At 36.6% G+C, this 18,194-nt stretch overlaps 2 protein-coding genes across 2 annotated transcripts in view; one reads left to right on the top strand and one right to left on the bottom strand.

The window, feature by feature from the left end:
* Positions 1 to 2,856, bottom strand: part of pdcd10a (programmed cell death 10a) — a 20,707-nt gene extending 17,851 nt beyond the window's left edge. The window contains exon 1 of the mRNA XM_016292074.1: positions 2,732 to 2,856. The gene's annotated coding sequence lies outside the window, so the exon portion shown is untranslated. The remainder of the gene's footprint in view (positions 1 to 2,731) is intronic.
* A 281-nt stretch (positions 2,857 to 3,137) lies between these two features.
* Positions 3,138 to 18,112, top strand: serpini1 (serpin peptidase inhibitor, clade I (neuroserpin), member 1). The gene is given in 8 exon segments (XM_016292062.1): positions 3,138 to 3,337; positions 11,568 to 11,837; positions 12,658 to 12,888; positions 14,019 to 14,213; positions 15,666 to 15,870; positions 15,998 to 16,107; positions 16,682 to 16,802; positions 17,429 to 18,112. Coding segments are annotated over 7 exon segments (1,233 nt in total). The 5' UTR covers positions 3,138 to 3,337; positions 11,568 to 11,584; the 3' UTR covers positions 17,547 to 18,112.
* Positions 18,113 to 18,194: the final 82 nt, after the last annotated feature.

Genomic DNA, 18,194 nt, shown 5'->3' with positions numbered 1-18,194 from the left:
GGCGTTACAGAGCACCGAATACCAGGACAGCCAGGCACAAGAACAGTTTCTTTCCCCAGGCAATTTATCTCAGGAACAGTTAATGTTCTCCCATTGTGCAATTAAAGTACAGTATGTGCAATAACCTTATAATTATTTATCACCCTAAACCCTAGTACATCCCTACAACTTATTTTATTCTATTCCTATTCCATCTAGCATACCACACCTGTACATACTATTTACTCTTTTTTTTGTGGTTTATATTTATGCATGTGTATTTTATTCACATCTCATTTTTATTATCTGTGTGTTGTTGTTGTCTCCGTGTACTGGAAGCTTGTGACACTATAACAAATTCCTTGTATGCGCAAACATACTTGGCAATAAAGCTCTTTCTGATTCTGAAAATTCTCGTGAAGTGACTCTCACAGCAGCTCTGGAGATTAAGTTTTTGTGTTCATGACGCAGAGGCTGAAAATCACATCGAGCGTCACGCGTGCTTCAGTATTTGTGTAGTAAACAAAACCGCTTTTCCGCCATTCATACATACAGAGGCAAGCAGAACATGCAGGACTCATATTTAAACCGTCTTTTTGCATTTTAATATTCACAGACACTAGTTCATATCACGATTCAAATTAAGTGGCAGTGGCTACTTTTGATTTATTCATTGACAAATTCCGTGGCATTCCACGCTATAGAGTAAATTACGTTTTTATGAATGGACTCCACAATCCCATCCGCGTTTTCGCAGAAACCATATGGCCCTAGAAATGTAACCACACTTCAGATCATTTCGGCTTGCCCTGTGTGTTGTTTGAACGAGTTGCAGGGTGACATCACGTCACAGGGTCTCTCTTTCGCTCTCTGTAGCGTATGCGCCCAGATGCGTTCTTAGGTACCGAAAATTGGCACCGATTGATTTAACGTGAATCGGTACTCGGTAGTACCAACGCAATTCGGTCGATACCCTTAAAAGTACCGAGTTCGGTACCCAACCCTAGTGACTATAGTATATTTCATTTTAGTTTATTGCACTGTTGCATTTCCGTTAGTGAATTTTGAGTAAATAATACTTCTTTCAGTATTATTGTCTTATCACATTATTGTAATCATATAAGTACTGCCACTGTGTAAGCCACTTTGCTCTGTGGACAATGAAAAAACACATCAGTTGACTACTAAAATCAGCTTTCATAAATAAATATGATTTTAAACATGTCAGAATACGATGGTTTTTCAAGCTGATGTTGACCAGCTGGCTCAAATCAGGGCTTAATACATATTACAGTTATGAATCAACACAATTATTCAAGTAGTCATTCAACAAATAATTTTGTCGAAATGACATTTGAGTCATTCCTCATTTGTAAGTCGCTTTGGAAAAAAGCATCTGCTAAATGACTAAATGTAACAATTTTCCACACCAACAAAAACCTTGAGAATTTCTTCTAATGTGATTAAAAACAAACAATTCTTCCACTCAATTATGATTTTAAACATGTCAGAATACGATGGTTTTTCAAGCTGATGTTGACCAGCTGGCTCAAATCAGGGCTTAATACATATTACAGTTATGAATCAACACAATTATTCAAGTAGTCATTCAACAAATAATTTTGTCGAAATGACATTTGAGTCATTCCTCATTTGTAAGTCGCTTTGGAAAAAAGCATCTGCTAAATGACTAAATGTAACAAATAATTTTCCACACCAACAAAAACCTTGAGAATTTCTTCTAATGTGATTAAAAACAAACAATTCTTCCACTCAAGATTATATATATATGGCAATAATAATAATATCTATCTATCTATTTATCTATATACACACACAGATCTTAGAAGATCAATAATCAATAGTTAGAAATGAGTTAATAACTACAAATGCCATGAATATGTTTCTATATTATTCTGTATATCTTCTGCAACTCAGGTTTCCTTCTATTTTCCATCAGTCTAGCCATTTTTCTCACACAATATAAACGGATCATTATACATTGAACTTTATCTGCTTCTTATACAAGTGGATATCAATTTTGAGAGTTATGAAAACATAAAAAAAATCTATTTCACTCACAAGAGAGAGCTGATGATCGACAGAAACACAAACTCAGTGACAGCTTAGCTACACAACTAAAATAAAAACAAAAACGTGTATGAAATCCAACGCCGTAAACAACTGCCAGACTGATTCAAGATATCAAGATGTTTCAGGTTCACACCCAAATGTGACGTCATCATATTTATCAAACCTGCAGTTGAGTGAAACACTGTAACAACTGCCTGATTCTAATGTCTGATCTGAAATAGATCTATGATATATCAAGCTTCAGCATTTGTAATGATATAGCAGCTGATTCTGATTACTGATTGGTAGAAGTTCAAAGGCTATTTCATGGTCAATTCTGTCATTCTAAACCTGATGGTTGACTGATAATCTTCAGCAGGCCTACTTCAGCTGCCTTTAAAACTGATTTCCTCTACATTATTACAGCTTGAAGCCTGGAAAATACTGATCTGAGATGGGCTACCTGGCATTGGACAAAACATATAATCAATCAAACTTAAACATTACTACTTTTCTTAGCTTCTGATCTATTGTGAGGGTCTGATTAGCTGGATTGCTAAAGTCTCTGCTAGCTAGGTGACTGCTAGTCCCAACCAAATTATTTTCATAGAAATCGCAGCGAAATGAACACCGTTAATTACAGGTAAAAATTAAAAAGTGTGTTTTCAGCCTCTCCTACCTGTGTGAAGCTCGTATAGATGTGTATTTGACTGCTGATTAGCTCGGTAACTCCTTTGAATATTTTCCTTTCTGTGTGGAATCGCTCGCTAAAGACGGAAGTTTTCTGCATGACCAATCTAAAGAAGGAGGGGCGGGGCTACGTGGCAATGAGAGCCAATCAGCGAACAGCTAGGGGATCGAACGACGCGAGGTGTGACGTTCTGTAGTCTTTTAGTCCCTTTCTGTAGAGCTCAAACGGTCCGAGGCTATACGCAGAAGCTTGACAAAGAACTACAACACCCATAACCGCTATTTTTTATCCTCACGACGTGCAGTCAAAAGGCTGGCGTCTGTTTGAATATTATTTATTTATTTATTTTAGATGTTCGATTTAATGCAACAAGATTAATTTAATACAAAATTTGCACGCGTAAGGTAACAAATAAAAGATTTTTAAAAAATCTGTGAAAAAAATAATGGCAATTTAAAACGAACGTTACGCCTGACCAATCAGAAGAGAAAAGGGGCTGGACTGCTTCTCATAATAAAGGTGTGTGAGGGTCCAGAGACGAGCAGGATTTAACATCAGCATCCCGGAGCATCAGCATCTCTCTGACATCTCACGGTAAGAGATATCACGTATCGTGTATTCATGTTATCCAAATGACATCTATCCAAAACGTATTCTGCAAGTTTTATAATTCATTAGTACGTTATATCTGGTATGATGGGCTTATTCTCTACAAGAGAGGGTGTGCAGATGTGAATGCCCTTTAATATCAAGTGATGATGGGTCTGTACATTTTCCATTTAACCTTCCTGTCATGTTTTTCTGCTCAAATTTTACAATACATAGAATTGTATTATAGGCATTTGCAGTTTTGCATATAATTCACATACATATATTCTGCACAAAACAATCTCATTTTGTAGAAATAACCAAAAACATCAACATAAACCATCACAATCCTTGCTGAAGAAAATATACATTTTAATATAATTCAACCATTTGTTTTTCTTGGCTTTATCTTCATTTTCAAATTTTAAACCCTGGGTTCAATTATTGAAATGTTTGTATTGAATATGGATACCACAGGCAGCGTTGCATGCCCACATCTGGGCGTGGGGGAAGCGTATCTGGGGATGCGTAAATCATCTCCTGCAAGAAAATCCTATTTCATGTTTCTGTAGATGAGACACGCGGTGAGAGCAGAATGGAGAACGCACCTCCTTTCCAAACCCCCCTCGCTCCTGCTGGTGTAAAATAGCTGGTTTGTTTTGTGGGACGCATTCACGTGGAGATTAGGTGTGCTGGAGAGCGTGTGTAATGTGGACTATATGAGAGAGAGAGACAGACAGAGGAGGCCACTGAAAGAGAGGAGAGGGAAAATGAGGTGTTAAAGTGCAATCGGTTCGAGTAGGGAGGCAATGAAAGCAAGGGATCGATAAGAGAAGGATGAGGAACGAGAGGAGACTAGAAAGCAACGGTGAAAAAAACAAGCTGCATGAAGGTGCAAAGGAGTTGGAATGGAATTGCAGCACGTTTCAGGTCTAGCGCGCGCACACACACACATGTGGACTCCTTGGTGGTAACCTCCAATCAGTGGATATTGATTCCCAGATTGATTGCTGGTTTGCAGGCGTGCATGTGCCATTCATTTGAAAGCATGAATAACAGTGGCAGTTCAAGTGCTTTCTCAAATGTATTGACACAGTTAGCAACACAAGACATGCAATATTGCACAATGTGTTTTCAAAAAATGATGAGAATAACACAAGCATCGGTTAATATTGCTCATACTAATGGTTAAAATTGGATTGTAACTCTACCTGCATCGTTTGTGTAAAAAATATCTCAAATCACACTGTTTATTGAAGGAAACGGTTGGTTTCTTCAACTTTGGTTAACCATTTTATTTAATTTTATTATTTTATGTTATGTTATTTTGTTTTATTTTGCATGGTGGATGAAAAAATGTGTAAAATAGGCATAGTAGGTTTTTGGTTCCAAACATATTTATTTGATCAATGCTTTGGCTGATGTTTTACTTTGATTTGAAAATAATTTTACATTTTATTACACTTTCACAAGCAATTTTTCTAAAACTTGATTTTTACATTTTATTTTGCATGGTGGATTATAAAATAGTTTTAAAATAGGTATAGCAGGTTTTTGTGTCCAAACTATTTTTGAATTTATTTTAATTTAATATAATTTTATTTTAATTTGTAATTATTTTGTAATTAATTTAAATTCATTTGATTGATGTTTTGGCTGATGTTTTACATTTTTGAGAACACTGGATTAGTATGTGATTTTTTTTTAAAGAAGATTTTTTACGTTTTTATTATTATATTTTAAAGTTTACAATACAATATAGCCAAATATGTTTTTTACAACAACAAACTACTAAAAAAAAAAAACAGAAATGTAGCAAAAAAAAATTTTTATGTTATAAAATTCTACTGATAAATATATTTTTAAAAAGTAAAAAAAAAAGTAAAATAAGAAAATATCAAATATAATAAAAAATGAGTTGGCTCATTGTCAGATTTCAGCATTGGCGAGGCCGACATAAACCCAGGGATTTTTTTACCCGGTCTGACTGAGTTGTGTCTTCCCGCTAACACTCATCTCTTGGCCTCAGGACAGCACAGATGGCATAAAGAGTATTAAAAACATCTGCGTCACTAAGTGTGCAGAATATATTGAACTTCACTGTTGCTCTCTGAACAATATGATGCTTGAGCATCTGTGATGGCCTTTCTAAACATATGCAAAGCTCCTGTTATTGATCGCTGTTCAATTATGTGTCAATTTTTATTTAAAAAATATTTGAAATATAGTTTTATTATATTTAAATATTTTTTATATTTTAATATTCTTTTTAATAATAAGCTGTTATGAACCTATATTATTTTTAGCACTTTAAGTAGTTTCATGTTTCTATTATGGTTATTTTTTAATATACATTTTATAAATATTTAAAATATCTGATTTATTATTTTTAACAGTAATTTTATATATATATATTTTTTAATTAAGTAGTTAAAATTTTAGGACTTTTCAATGTATCAATATAGAAGCATTGCTGATTATAGCAGTCTCTGCTGCTGATAAGCCTTTACTGAATTGGTGTGAGTTGATGAGGAGATCTGAAGCATCTAAGCATTGGCAGTCTGTGAACGATTGGGTTTGTCAGTGTTTGGCCCTCTCGGGGGGTGATTTTGAAGGACGTCTGCATTTCTGAGTCACGTCTTCTCTCGTCAGCACATGGAGGAAGTGACTCTGCCTTTGAACTCGGGAAGAATAAAAAAAGGTTTTTAACTCTGTGTTGCTGGAAGACGTAGAGCCAAACTCAGGTAACCTGCTGTTTTAAAGAATCAGCTCACTTGAAAATGATAATTCTGTAGTCATCTCGTTCCAAACCTCTCTTCTGTGGAACCAAAAATATATATGTTAAAGAACAGGTATTATTTGGTCAAGATGTGGAATATAGCTATTATAACAACTTTTATGATGCTTTTTTACCACTATGTGGTCATTATAAATTGTCTCGGTAGTACCAACGCAATGTGCTGGGTTAAATACAACCCAGTGCTGGGTAAAATAGGGACAAACCCAGCAATTGGGCTGTTTTGACCCAGCGGTTGGGTTAAATGTTTAACCCAACCTTCTGGGTAGTATCTTAACCACTGGGTCAAAACAACCCAATTGCTGGGTTTGTCCCTATTTTAACCCAGCACTTTTTAGAGTGTATGCGAGCTAAATGCTTGATTTTTGCTGAAAAGCATTTGAGGGTGAGTAAATGATGACAGAAATTATATTTTTGGGTGAACTGTTCCTTTAAGGTAAAGTGCAAGCAAAGGTCAGATGGAAATGACTTTCAAATGACTTGGACAGATTGAAAGAGAGATGTGTGGCAGTCTGGTGGTCTCTAAGGTGACAGCGATTTTTGGTCCGGCTTTGTTTATTTTCCAGCAGTGGGCAGTGCTGTTGGACAGCTGTGACAGTGCAGACGGAAGGAGATCATATCACACACATACTGCAGTTAAAGCCTCTTACTCTGCCACGACGCTGTTAGGGACGAGCCAGATGCTAACCCTCTAATGATAGACGCCTGCTGCCGTGTGTTGACCTGGGTGGTACAGGACTGCTGGCCTACTGTAAAAACCTGTTTAGCTCAGTTTTCTGCATCTATTCTCTATCTGAGGATGAAGATCAGAGTGATAACAGTGGTTTGTCTTGTACAACAGTGCTCAGCAGGTTTTAATAGAGTTTAATTAAAGCTGACCCATGTCTTGCTCTTCTCTGGTCTCCGGTGGAGCTCCCACACCACTGCGCTGTCACTGCATGGCTCTTTAACTCCTCAACTAGTGTGTCTTCTCCTCCGCAGCTTTCCATATAAATATTTGGTCTCATTTCAATTCCTCGACGTACACTCGACATTTCACCTGCAGTCAAATCCTGCTCTGCGCTGTCCTCTTTCTCCATGTCCCCTTCTAAACAGCACCGCACCACTGGGTCTGTCCTCTGGAGGCTTGTGGAGCCAGGAGGCGAGAGCGATGGCCGTTTACCCAGCATGCTCTGCTCTATCTGGGCCATCCTGTCAGGAAAAAGGAGGCTGATGGATGTGGGTAGAGTGTCCTGGTGCCACCAACTGTGTTTCTCGCTCTGATGATGACAGATCCATCTGAATGAATGAACGATCATCTTTAGGAAATAAGAGCTCCATTCCAAACTTGATGGAAAGCCATGTTTGTTTGCTTTGATTTGCCTCCCTTATTAAAGATGAAAAATGTAAAACTTTGCTCTGCTTAGAAAAGAAAAATGAACTTTGAGATCTCTGTAATACCTTAGTTTCTTCTAGCCAGCAGTGAGATTAAATGGAGAGCAAATCCATTCCCAAAAAATCAGGGAAGTCGTGGCAAAGGCTGTGGGTTCGAGTCTCGTACCGGCAGGGATTGTAGGTGGGGGGAGTGAATGTTTTTATATTAATTTACTTATTTAGTTAAACAATTTCTAAATTTTCCCATTCTTATTTCTCTAAAGATTTTCTCAAAAAAAAAAAAAAAGAGTTCTGGGTTTTTGACTAATTAATACTCTCTCGTGTGTGTGCACTTAGGATGGGTTAAATGCAGAGGACTAATTCCTAGGGTCACCATACTTGGCCACATGTCACGTCACTTTCACACGTCACAAATGGGGATGTCTGCTTCTCAGATTTTTGTCAGTACCACGAATTGTGCTCTGATTTGTCAAGAAATGATGTGCAATTATATACAGTTACATTATAAGAAAAATATAAAAATATATACTCCTGAAGACCGGAGTCATGGCTGCTGCTTTGCCATCAGGAATAAATTACATTTAAATATAATATTATTGAAATTTGAAATTTTATTAATAGTTCACAATATTACTCTTTTTACTGTATTTTTGATCAAATAAAAAAAGGGGGTAATTCTCTGCCATTATTTTTTTTTTACGGATATTTCTGTTAACCCTAAAATACAATGCAATGCAGTGTAATTCAAAATACAGGTAAAACATCTGTAAAAAATAAATAAATCAATAAAAATACATACAGACAATTCCTTAATATTAATACAGTACTGGTTGGTTTATAGTAACTAATGTAACTCAAAACCTGGACAAACCAAGTAGGTGGTCATATTCAATCTCATTTCCTGTTGCTTAGGTTTTAGATCACGGATTGCATAACACTTTTTTTTTTTCATTCTGGTGTTCCCACTTGACTTCTTACTACCTTTACCAGTAAGACATACTTGGTCAACTTCACTAGAAACACCATGCATTAAGTTGCACTGGATATTTGCATGGCTATCCAGCATGGATATTCATGATGCTGTTAGCTAATCTAACAAACTATGTATCCTTCTGCTCTCTCGTGTTTCAGCTCCAGCTCAAAATAAAAAAGCGTAAAAGAGTAAGAGCTAGAAAAGGTCTCCTACGCTGCCCCCATTTCAGAAATGTCTTGACGATGTGCTTGTTAGTACAGTTTGAAGGCAGCTGGGAGGATATTGGACATATTTAGAGCAATTGCTCTGTGCATGTGTGAAAGGAATAGTGTTTTGTGGCACTTTGAAGCTTGATTTCACTTGAGCAGACTCTGAGAAGTTTGACTCGACTTTGCTTTAGATGAGTGCCAGATATCAGTGCGTTGAGGTAATAAAAACACTGTCAGTTTCTTAGTGATTTGAACAAAAATATTAAACTTTGCCATTTAACTCATTCCTCACTTTTATGCTATAAATTATACCTCATTAATGGTATCTCAGATTTTGTGGCATGTTATTTTCACGATTTCACCTGGCAGACCAGAAAGGACAGCTCGGGATTTCTTTGTTGTTGATTTCTTTCTGGTTGGAGCATTAGTGTGGTTGGTGGTCTCGTTGACTTCTCCCAGGTGGCCGGCAGACCTTTGTCCAGAATGAGCGAAAGGTCAGGCAGGTCTGGTGCTGTTTTCACATGTACCTTCCCTTGTCCCCACCGCTCACAAGCGGCCATCTGTGTTTCAGTCCAGACCTCGGTCACCAGGGTCAGGTCCAGTTACACAAGCCTGCGTGTATAAGTCTGAAACCAAGAGAATCCGAGATACAGCGTTCAGGTCATGAGAGATCAAGAAAGCTCAAGCAATGAGAACAGATGAATCTTCTGTGGATTGTGGACCAGCTTTGTGAATCAGTTGCTTGTTTCTCTTGAATTCCATCTGGTGTTGAAAAGATGCATGTGAAATATAGTTTTGATAGATTTGAAATCAGTGACTGGAGTGCTTCAGGCGTTTTTAAGATTTAAATAGCATCTTAGATCACCCTAGGACTTTTGAACACACTGTATGTCGCTTTGGATAAAAGAAAATGTAAATACATTGCAATGCACTAAAACCACTCAGAACACCATAGCAAGCTCGCTAAGCAAATGCATAGCAGCACCATAGCAATACCCTAGTAAGCACCAATAACACCCTAGCAACCACAAAACAACACCCTGCCAATCACCCACAACACCCTAGCAACTGCATGGAAACACTTTTTAACACCATAAAACACAGTACTATTTTTAAGTAGAGGGTTTATTTTATTGCTTCAGCCATTTTAACTTTCTGTTGTTAGCTTATATGCTTGGAGTTGACCTATGTTTGTTTAAATGTGCAGGTTCGGTGTATCGTGTATGTCGGTCATCTTCTGTTCAATGACAAATTGAATTAATAATAAAGTTTATGGCAGCATTTTTTTTTAAATCTTGGGTTCAGTGTCAATAAGGTTTTTTATTCATACAGAAAAAAAATTCATACAGGTTTAGAACAACTTGACACACGCTCGCGCTCTCTCTCTCTCGCTCTCTCTCTCTCTCTACACATCACACAGTGGCACAAGGCCACATTCTCCCTTGCATTCTTAGCTTGTGTGGAAAACACTGTTGCCAGGCAACGACTAAAGCAGGGAGACTGTGCCATGCGAGGATGAAGGTAGAGCTATATCTGTGCGTATGTGTGTTTGTTCACTTGCATGAGCAGGTATTTGCTGGTGCATTGAGCGGAGGCTGCGCAGTCAGTGGGAGAAACAGAGGCATTAACCCCGTGTGGAAGCGAGACTGTTTACACTATTGCATCCAAACACCTTTTTTACTTCCATTATGCAGCACATTATCCAGAGTGAAACGGGTTATTCTCAAATTTCATAGATTATTTATGTAAAATTGCACCAGTAACTGTAACAATAGAAACACAATTTCATTCCCTTGTGTACTTGCATAGTTGAATAAGAGGATGGTTTGATGTAATAAAGAAGATTCATTACAAATGGATTCAGTAAAAGTCACCAAAACCAAACTGTTGATTGTAGCAATTGACTTCCATAGTAATTTTTTTTACTATGGAAAGTCAATGGCTACCATCAATGGTTTGGTTCTTTAAAGGGGTCATATGATGTTGCTATTGAAGTGTTCTGGAACAGTGTTGTAAATACAACTTAACCACTAATTTCTAGTCGTGTCCTCTTTTGGAATACCAAACAAAGTATTTTCACTTTCGCAACGAAACACACAGTCTTCACAACATTGCGGCGGCGGTGGCAGCAACAATAAAGTTATGCCTTCTTTCTTTGCGTGAAGATTTGGGCTGCGTTATGCAAATCTTCCCACATCGTGATGTAGACATGTGGGGGCGTGTTTAAACGAGGCGTTTTAGGAGGGCGTGGACCAGTCTTACGTTTTATAAAGAATACCTCTTTGGGTTTGAGACTTTAGTCTTTGCACCTTTAGGGATCTTATCTATTCACGAACAGCTTATAACACTCCAAAGAGAAAGGAAAACTTGAAATCGCATCATATGACCCCTTTAAGCCTTTAACCTCTAGCATTTAAGGCTGAAAAAACACAACACGACTTTTCAAATTCAAACAGATTTTGCAGTAAAAAACTGGGCTTCAAACACTTAATGGCTGAGGAATACACATTAACAGACTTTCAATTCGTCAAGGTCTTTGAGACACATGACAAATTAAAACAATGTGTTCTAAAATCGGCTCAAAATATAAAACATGTGTAATATCCTCTGGCTGGACTGAATCACAGTCTGAAGCTTAAAAAACTGGAGTTTGTGGCCATCATACACTATGAAATTTATGAAAATCTGCAGACTGGCTCTTCCAGACTGCAAAAATCAGTGAAAAGGTCCTGTAGTATATGTGTATATAGTATAGTATAGTATAAATGTTCTGGCTGAACAAGGAAGTTTTGCATTGTGAGTGTTTGAATATATTAGAATATAAAAAATATTTCCATGATATAGATGTCCTTCTAGCTCTGACCTGCTTCTCTCTCTCGTCAGCTCGTCCCTCGTTTACCATGTTGCTGCTCGGACTCTTGCCGCTGATGCTGCTTCGGGGGTGCGGTTGCCAGGCGGCAGACGTTCCCGAGGATGTGACGGCAGAGTTCTCAGTCAGACTGTACCACCAGCTCCAGATCACGGAGGGAGAGGAGAACATCATCTTCTCACCTCTGAGCGTGGCTCTGGCTCTGGGCATGGTGGAGCTGGGCGCCCGCGGCTCTTCTTTAGAGGAGATCAGACAGGCCGTGGGCTACAGTCATTTCAGAGAAGGTGCAGTTATCTAGAAAACATATAGTACCTGTTCTCTTTAATCTTTAGCTTCTGAGATTTTGTTATTGGCTACAACTTTTTCCCCATTCACTTTCTCCATAGGCATTTAAAAAAATTCTGTAGCAAACCAAACAGCTTCGAAACCAATCATAACGTTACAACATTTGATTCAAAGCACAAAAATGTACAGGTGTTTTTGTGATATTTAATTGTATAAACCTTTCAACTCACATTTTACCCACAAATCAAAAGAAGAACAACATTAATAATATTTTGCATCAAAGAAAATGAAGCATATTCTTCATTACAATTAAGCAAATTTTCCACATACATTTTTATTCCCATTATTCTTAATAGTGATTCTACATCAGTTAAAGGCAGTGCAACAATTGATCAAATAATGATTTCACTCACTGAAATGCAAATCAATTTCTAACCTTTATATAATGTATTTTTTCTGGATTTTTTGGTTGGTATTCTGTCTCTATATGTTAAATTAAGCCTACCATAAAGATTACAGACCCTTCATTTTTTTGTAAGTGGGCAAACTTACAAAATCAGCAGGGGATCAAATATATATTTTCCCCACTGTGTGTGTATATATATATATATATATATATATATATATATATATATATATAGCATTACAGTAATGAGATTTTACTTTTTTTCTTTTGATTGTTGCAGTGAATTATGACCCAGACATGTTCTTGACAGGTTTAGTGAGATTCTGAATTTTGAATGGGATTATTACTTCCATGACTGTAATATTGCAGCACGATGTACAAAAGCCTTTTATTGTTGTCTGCACCTGCTTCAGATGAGGAGTTCTCTCTGTTGAGCAACCTGACCCAGGCCCTATCCACAGATGAAGAGCAGTACGTGGTACGGCTGGCCAACTCCCTCTTTCTGCAGACGGGGGTTCACTTCAACGAGGACTTCCTGCAGCTCATGAAGAAGTACTTCAAAGCGGAGGTGGAGACGGTGGACTTCAGCCAATCAGCAGCCGTGGCTGAACGCATCAACTCTTGGGTCCTGAACCACACGGAGAGTAAGTCATCTGTCATCACTGAGGAAAGAAAATATTCAAACTGGATGTGTGCTATTACGTATTTGAAGTAGGATCCTGATGGCTATTCTTGTATTGATGTCTTTCCTATTGACATAGAAAGTTGGGATGTAGTGAAAAGTTTGTTCTTTTGTAAGTAGAAGTATATAGATGACCTCGAAGCTAATAGACATAGAGTAGAAGTCAGAAAATTCATATATATAGTTATCTACACACATGTGCAAACGTTTGGGATACTTTTTTTGAAAGGAGTCTCTTGTGCTCACCAAGGCTGCATTTATTTGTGTAAACAAATACAGTAAAATCTGAAATATTTGTAATAATATTTCACATTTAAAATACTGTTGTTTGGAATATGTTTTACAATGTAATTTAATCCTGACAAAGCTGAATTTTCAGCATCATAACTCCTTTCAGAAATCATTCTAATATGCTGATTTACTCCTTGATAAACATTTATTATTATTATTATTATTATTATTATTATTATTATTATTATTATTATCAATGTTGAAAACAGTTGTGCCGATTCATATTTTTTGTGGAAACTATGACACATTTTTCTAGGATTCTTTGATGCATAGAAAGCTCAAAAGAACAGCATTTATTTGAAATAGAAATATTTTATAATGTTATAAATGTATTTACTGTCACTTTTAATGCATCCTTAATGCATAAAAGTATTAATTTCCCCAAACGTTTGAACCCTGCTGTAAATGAATATATAATAAGCCTTAATGATTACCTTTTAGATTATATGCCGTTCAACCACTGAATATAGTCATAGTTTATAATCCCATTTAGAATGATTTTACTTTCAAGTAAAACTCTCTTCAAAATGAATGGATGGTGTTAAGAGGAATTACTATGACTTTAGTAAAGGAGGATACTAAAGTAGATAATGGCAGGTCAGTCATATTCTGCATGATAATGACATTTCCAGGCAGATCCATTTTCTCACAGTCAGCTTTCGCGTTTGCTTGACTGTCAGATAGCAGCACAGATCCCAGAGCTTTGGAAGAGAGATGATTTTATGCCACTGAAGAGATCATGGATTCAATCAGGATTGTGACGTGCAATGTTTATTTCAGTCTGGGTTTTTGTCGTTGCAGGCAAAATCCACAACCTGGTGTCTGCGGACGACTTCAGCAGCTCCACCATGATCATGTTAGTGAATGCGGTGTACTTCAGGGGCAGCTGGAAGAACCAGTTCAGACCAGAAAACACCAGAACCTTCTCCTTCACCAAAGACGATGGCAGTGAAGTTCAGACCTTGATGATGTACCAGCAGGGAGATTTCTATTATGGTATGTTCAACAAGCTTGAATCAGTAGTTTTTGATTATTTGTTTTCTTAATTCACTGTACATATTTTCCTATAGTTCGATTTCAGGGAAAGTAAATCAAGACAAAATTTGAATGTTGGCTTTAAAAGATTAGCCTGAAAGTTTAAAATAATTTTATAAACTTTAGGCCTGATCACTGTTATAATATAAATATAATATATATATATATATATTATTCTATTCAGTCACCTAAGAAGAAGCATACTGTTCTAAGTTTGGGATCAGTAAGATTTTTTTTGTATGAAAGAAACAAAACTTTTATTCAGAAAAGATGTATTAAATTGATCAAAAGTGATAGTAAAGACTTGCAAATAATCAATCAATCATAAAATAAATAAATGCTGTTCTTTTGATTGAAAGAATCCTGGGGGAAAACATGTATCAGGGTTTCCACAAAAATCAACATTGACAATAATAGTAAATGTTTCTTGAGCAGCATGTTTCTGGAGTAATGATGCTGAAAATTCAGCTTTACATAACAGGAATAAATTATATTTTAAAACATTCAAATAGAAAACTGTTATTTTAAATTGCAATATTTTACAATATTACTGTTTTTACTGTATTTTTGGTCAAATAAATGCAGTCTTGGTGAGCATAATAGACTTATATATAGTTTTATATAACTATAAACGGGCGTTTACAGACTTTATATTTTCACATAAACGACATTTGGAAAATGATTGCATTGCAACGCAGTTTGTGCAAGTCCAGAACAGAGATCGGCTGCAATAAAACAATAAACGGCTGGTTGCTGATCGCGTAAGTTCCAGAGGAAGCTCCTTCGGCCGTCCTACACACACGTGACTGACCGCTCGCTCTCACCAACAAGAGGAGGAGGGTCGTGTTACGCTCTACACTGCACTCAACCTGAGGGATTCCTACACTTTCAGTCTTTGAGGAGACCTGAAATACAGCACATACCGCAGGAACGGTATAACGGAAAATATTAGTGGTTTTGAAACTTTCAAATCGCGGTATACCTTGAAACCAGTAATTGGCCCATGCCTACTACAATAACAGTCACACTAATTCTGTTGTCCATCTCAGGGTTATTATTGTTAAAAACTAAAACCAGAAAAAATTATTTTGTTACTCAAGATAAAATATAAAAAAATGATATAGTTAGCCAAGGCAACATTTCTAATTTTTTTTAGTTTAACTTAATTTTTATTTTATTTTTTCTAAAAGAACTAAGACTAAATAACCTAAAAAATAATAAATGAAGAATAATAAAAACTATATAGACATATTTAAATAAAGTAAAAATTACAAAAACTCTGGGAAAACAGAAAATATACAAATAAATCTAATTCAAAATATTAACAAAACCTCTAACAACACTGATCCAAGTCCTTTCCATCCTCAAAAATACAGTAATAATCACTAACCTCACCGTGTCCTTCATCCTCAGGAGAGTTCAGCGATGGCACCACAGAGGCGGGTGGAGTGTACCAGGTGCTGGAGATGCTCTATGAAGGTGAAGACATGAGCATGATGATCGTTCTGCCCCGTCAGGAGGTTCCTCTGGCCTCCCTGGAGCCCATCATCAAAGCCCAGCTGCTGGAGGAGTGGGCCAACAACGTCAAGAGGCAGAAGGTGGAGGTCTACCTGCCCAGGCGAGACACACAGTGTTTTCATCTCATTTATCAATACATTTGCTTTTAGATTTGATTCATGTAAAACCTGTATACTTCTTGTTTCTGGACAAAGTTCACTCTGACCTGATCATTTGGATTGATTTAGGTTCAAGGTGGAACAAAAGATTGATCTGAGAGACACTCTGCAGCAGCTGGGCATCAAGAGCATCTTCACTAAAGATGCCGATCTGTCGGCCATGACAGCCGAGATGACAGGTAATCGATAATACACACACTCCCTGACCTATGGGAACGCTCTGTTATTCTGCACATGCACACAGATGCTCAAGATGTGATTGACGGCTCAAGGACGGGATGTAACGCACTTGTTTTGCCCTGGCAACCAACCAGCATTGTGGTAGTGATTTTTTGCTTGCACAAGCAAATAATAATAATAATAGTAATAATAATCATCATTATCAAATTTTCTGTATTGGGTGTGGTTGGGTATGTTTTTTTTGTTTTTTAAGAATCTATTAAAAAAAAAGTTCAATATTGTTGTTTTATTTTTATTCATTATTATTTTATTTGACATTTTTATGTTCAATATTATTAATTTGTTTTACTTTTCTTTTTTTTTTCTTTTTTTCAATACTCAAATTGTCAATTTATTTCAGTATTAAATATGCCTATGAAACTGTAGTCTGTGAATGTTCATTATTCTCATTATACACCGCTCTGCATCCCTGATTACACCAGCTCATAAATAAATGGAAATAACTTGTAAAGCACATTCAGCCTTTTTCATATTCTGAAACCTTCTTCACTTCTATTTTCTGCTTGTTTACAGATGGACAGGATCTGTTTATCGGGAAGGCTGTGCAGAAGGCTTACTTGGAGGTGACCGAGGAAGGTGCCGAGGGGGCGGCAGGATCAGGTGACATTTATTTCCATTTCCATTTTTTCATACTGCCACATTCTACTCTAATTACATTACACATTTAATATTCTCTTCCTCCACAATTCAGTCATCCTTTGCATGTCTAATTTTTCTCACTGCAGTAAATTGCTTTGTTTTTTTACAAAACATAAAAAAATTTACTGTCACTTTTGATCAATTTAATTCATCCTTGCTGAATAAAAGTATATAAAAGAAAAATAATTAAAATAATAAACCTATTTTAGTTTTGTGTGTATCTTATTTTTTTTCTGTGAATTTATCAGATTTGATGCTAAAGGGGTCATGTGACATTGCTAAAAAATATCATTATTTGGTGTAATGAAACAAGACCAAACAAAGTAGTTTCGCTTTCACAACGAAACACACAGTGTCTTCACGACATGGTGGTGGCGACAACAATACTGCAGCGAGAATCAAAGTTATGCCTTCTTTCTTTGCGTGAACATTTGGGCGGCGTTATGCAAATCTTCCCACACAGTGACGTAGATATGTGGGGGCGTGTTTAAACGAGCCGTTTTAGGAGGGCGTTGACCAGTCTTAACTTTTATAAAGAATATCTCTTTGGGTTTGAGACTTTAGTCTTTGCAACTTTAGGGATCTTATCTATGCACGAACAGCTTGTAACACACCAAAGAGATAGGAAAACTTGAAATCACATCATATGTTTTGTTTTCTCACAGGATCCATCCTCTTCATGGGCAGAGTTATGAACCCTGAAGTCATTGAGCCCTTTGACAACTACTTTGACATGTGAAAACCCAGCAATGTGACACTCAACCGAGTTCATGCTTATTTTCAACATCATTCACAGAAAGCAAACTCATTACGTTGCCATGGTTTTCTATACACACAAGAAAATATTATATAAACAGGATATTTATATGATAAAAGTGATTGTGTTTTGATACTCGTAAGCTTTAACAGCACCAGGAAGTACAGAGCTGTAAATATTTGAAGTCTACTCTATTCACATTCAGTCACGTCTTATTCCACACCAGCATCATTCGTTCCTGTGTTTCTTATCTTGTATATTTGCTATTGTGTTCTGTAGAGAAAAACGTTGATATTTATTGCAAGGATGTGAGCACTTCTCTATATGTAGACTCACTTAATGTCTTTTTCATTTCTTTACACTCTTTTTTGGGTTTGTACATGGCTGAAGTACTGCTGACATACTAATATGCCTTATTATATAAATATGAGTTTTTGATTTAATGAAAGGTTGCGAATGTACAGGTAGTGGAGCGCTGTTGCCATGGAGACTCAGGCGAACCGAGGGAGAGTGCATTTGGTAAAAGAGATTAAAAAATACCAGCTGTATTCTCTATTTCAGAAATAAAGATGAATGTCTTCAACTTTTCGTCTTGTGCTCAATTTTAGTGTTGATGCAAAATATATATAC

The sequence above is a fragment of the Sinocyclocheilus grahami genome, unplaced genomic scaffold, assembly GCF_001515645.1.
Source record: "Sinocyclocheilus grahami isolate Dianchi unplaced genomic scaffold, SAMN03320097.WGS_v1.1 scaffold14.1, whole genome shotgun sequence".
In the NCBI taxonomy this organism is placed as follows: domain Eukaryota; kingdom Metazoa; phylum Chordata; class Actinopteri; order Cypriniformes; family Cyprinidae; genus Sinocyclocheilus; species Sinocyclocheilus grahami.
This window is presented reverse-complemented; position numbering and strand designations above follow the sequence as displayed.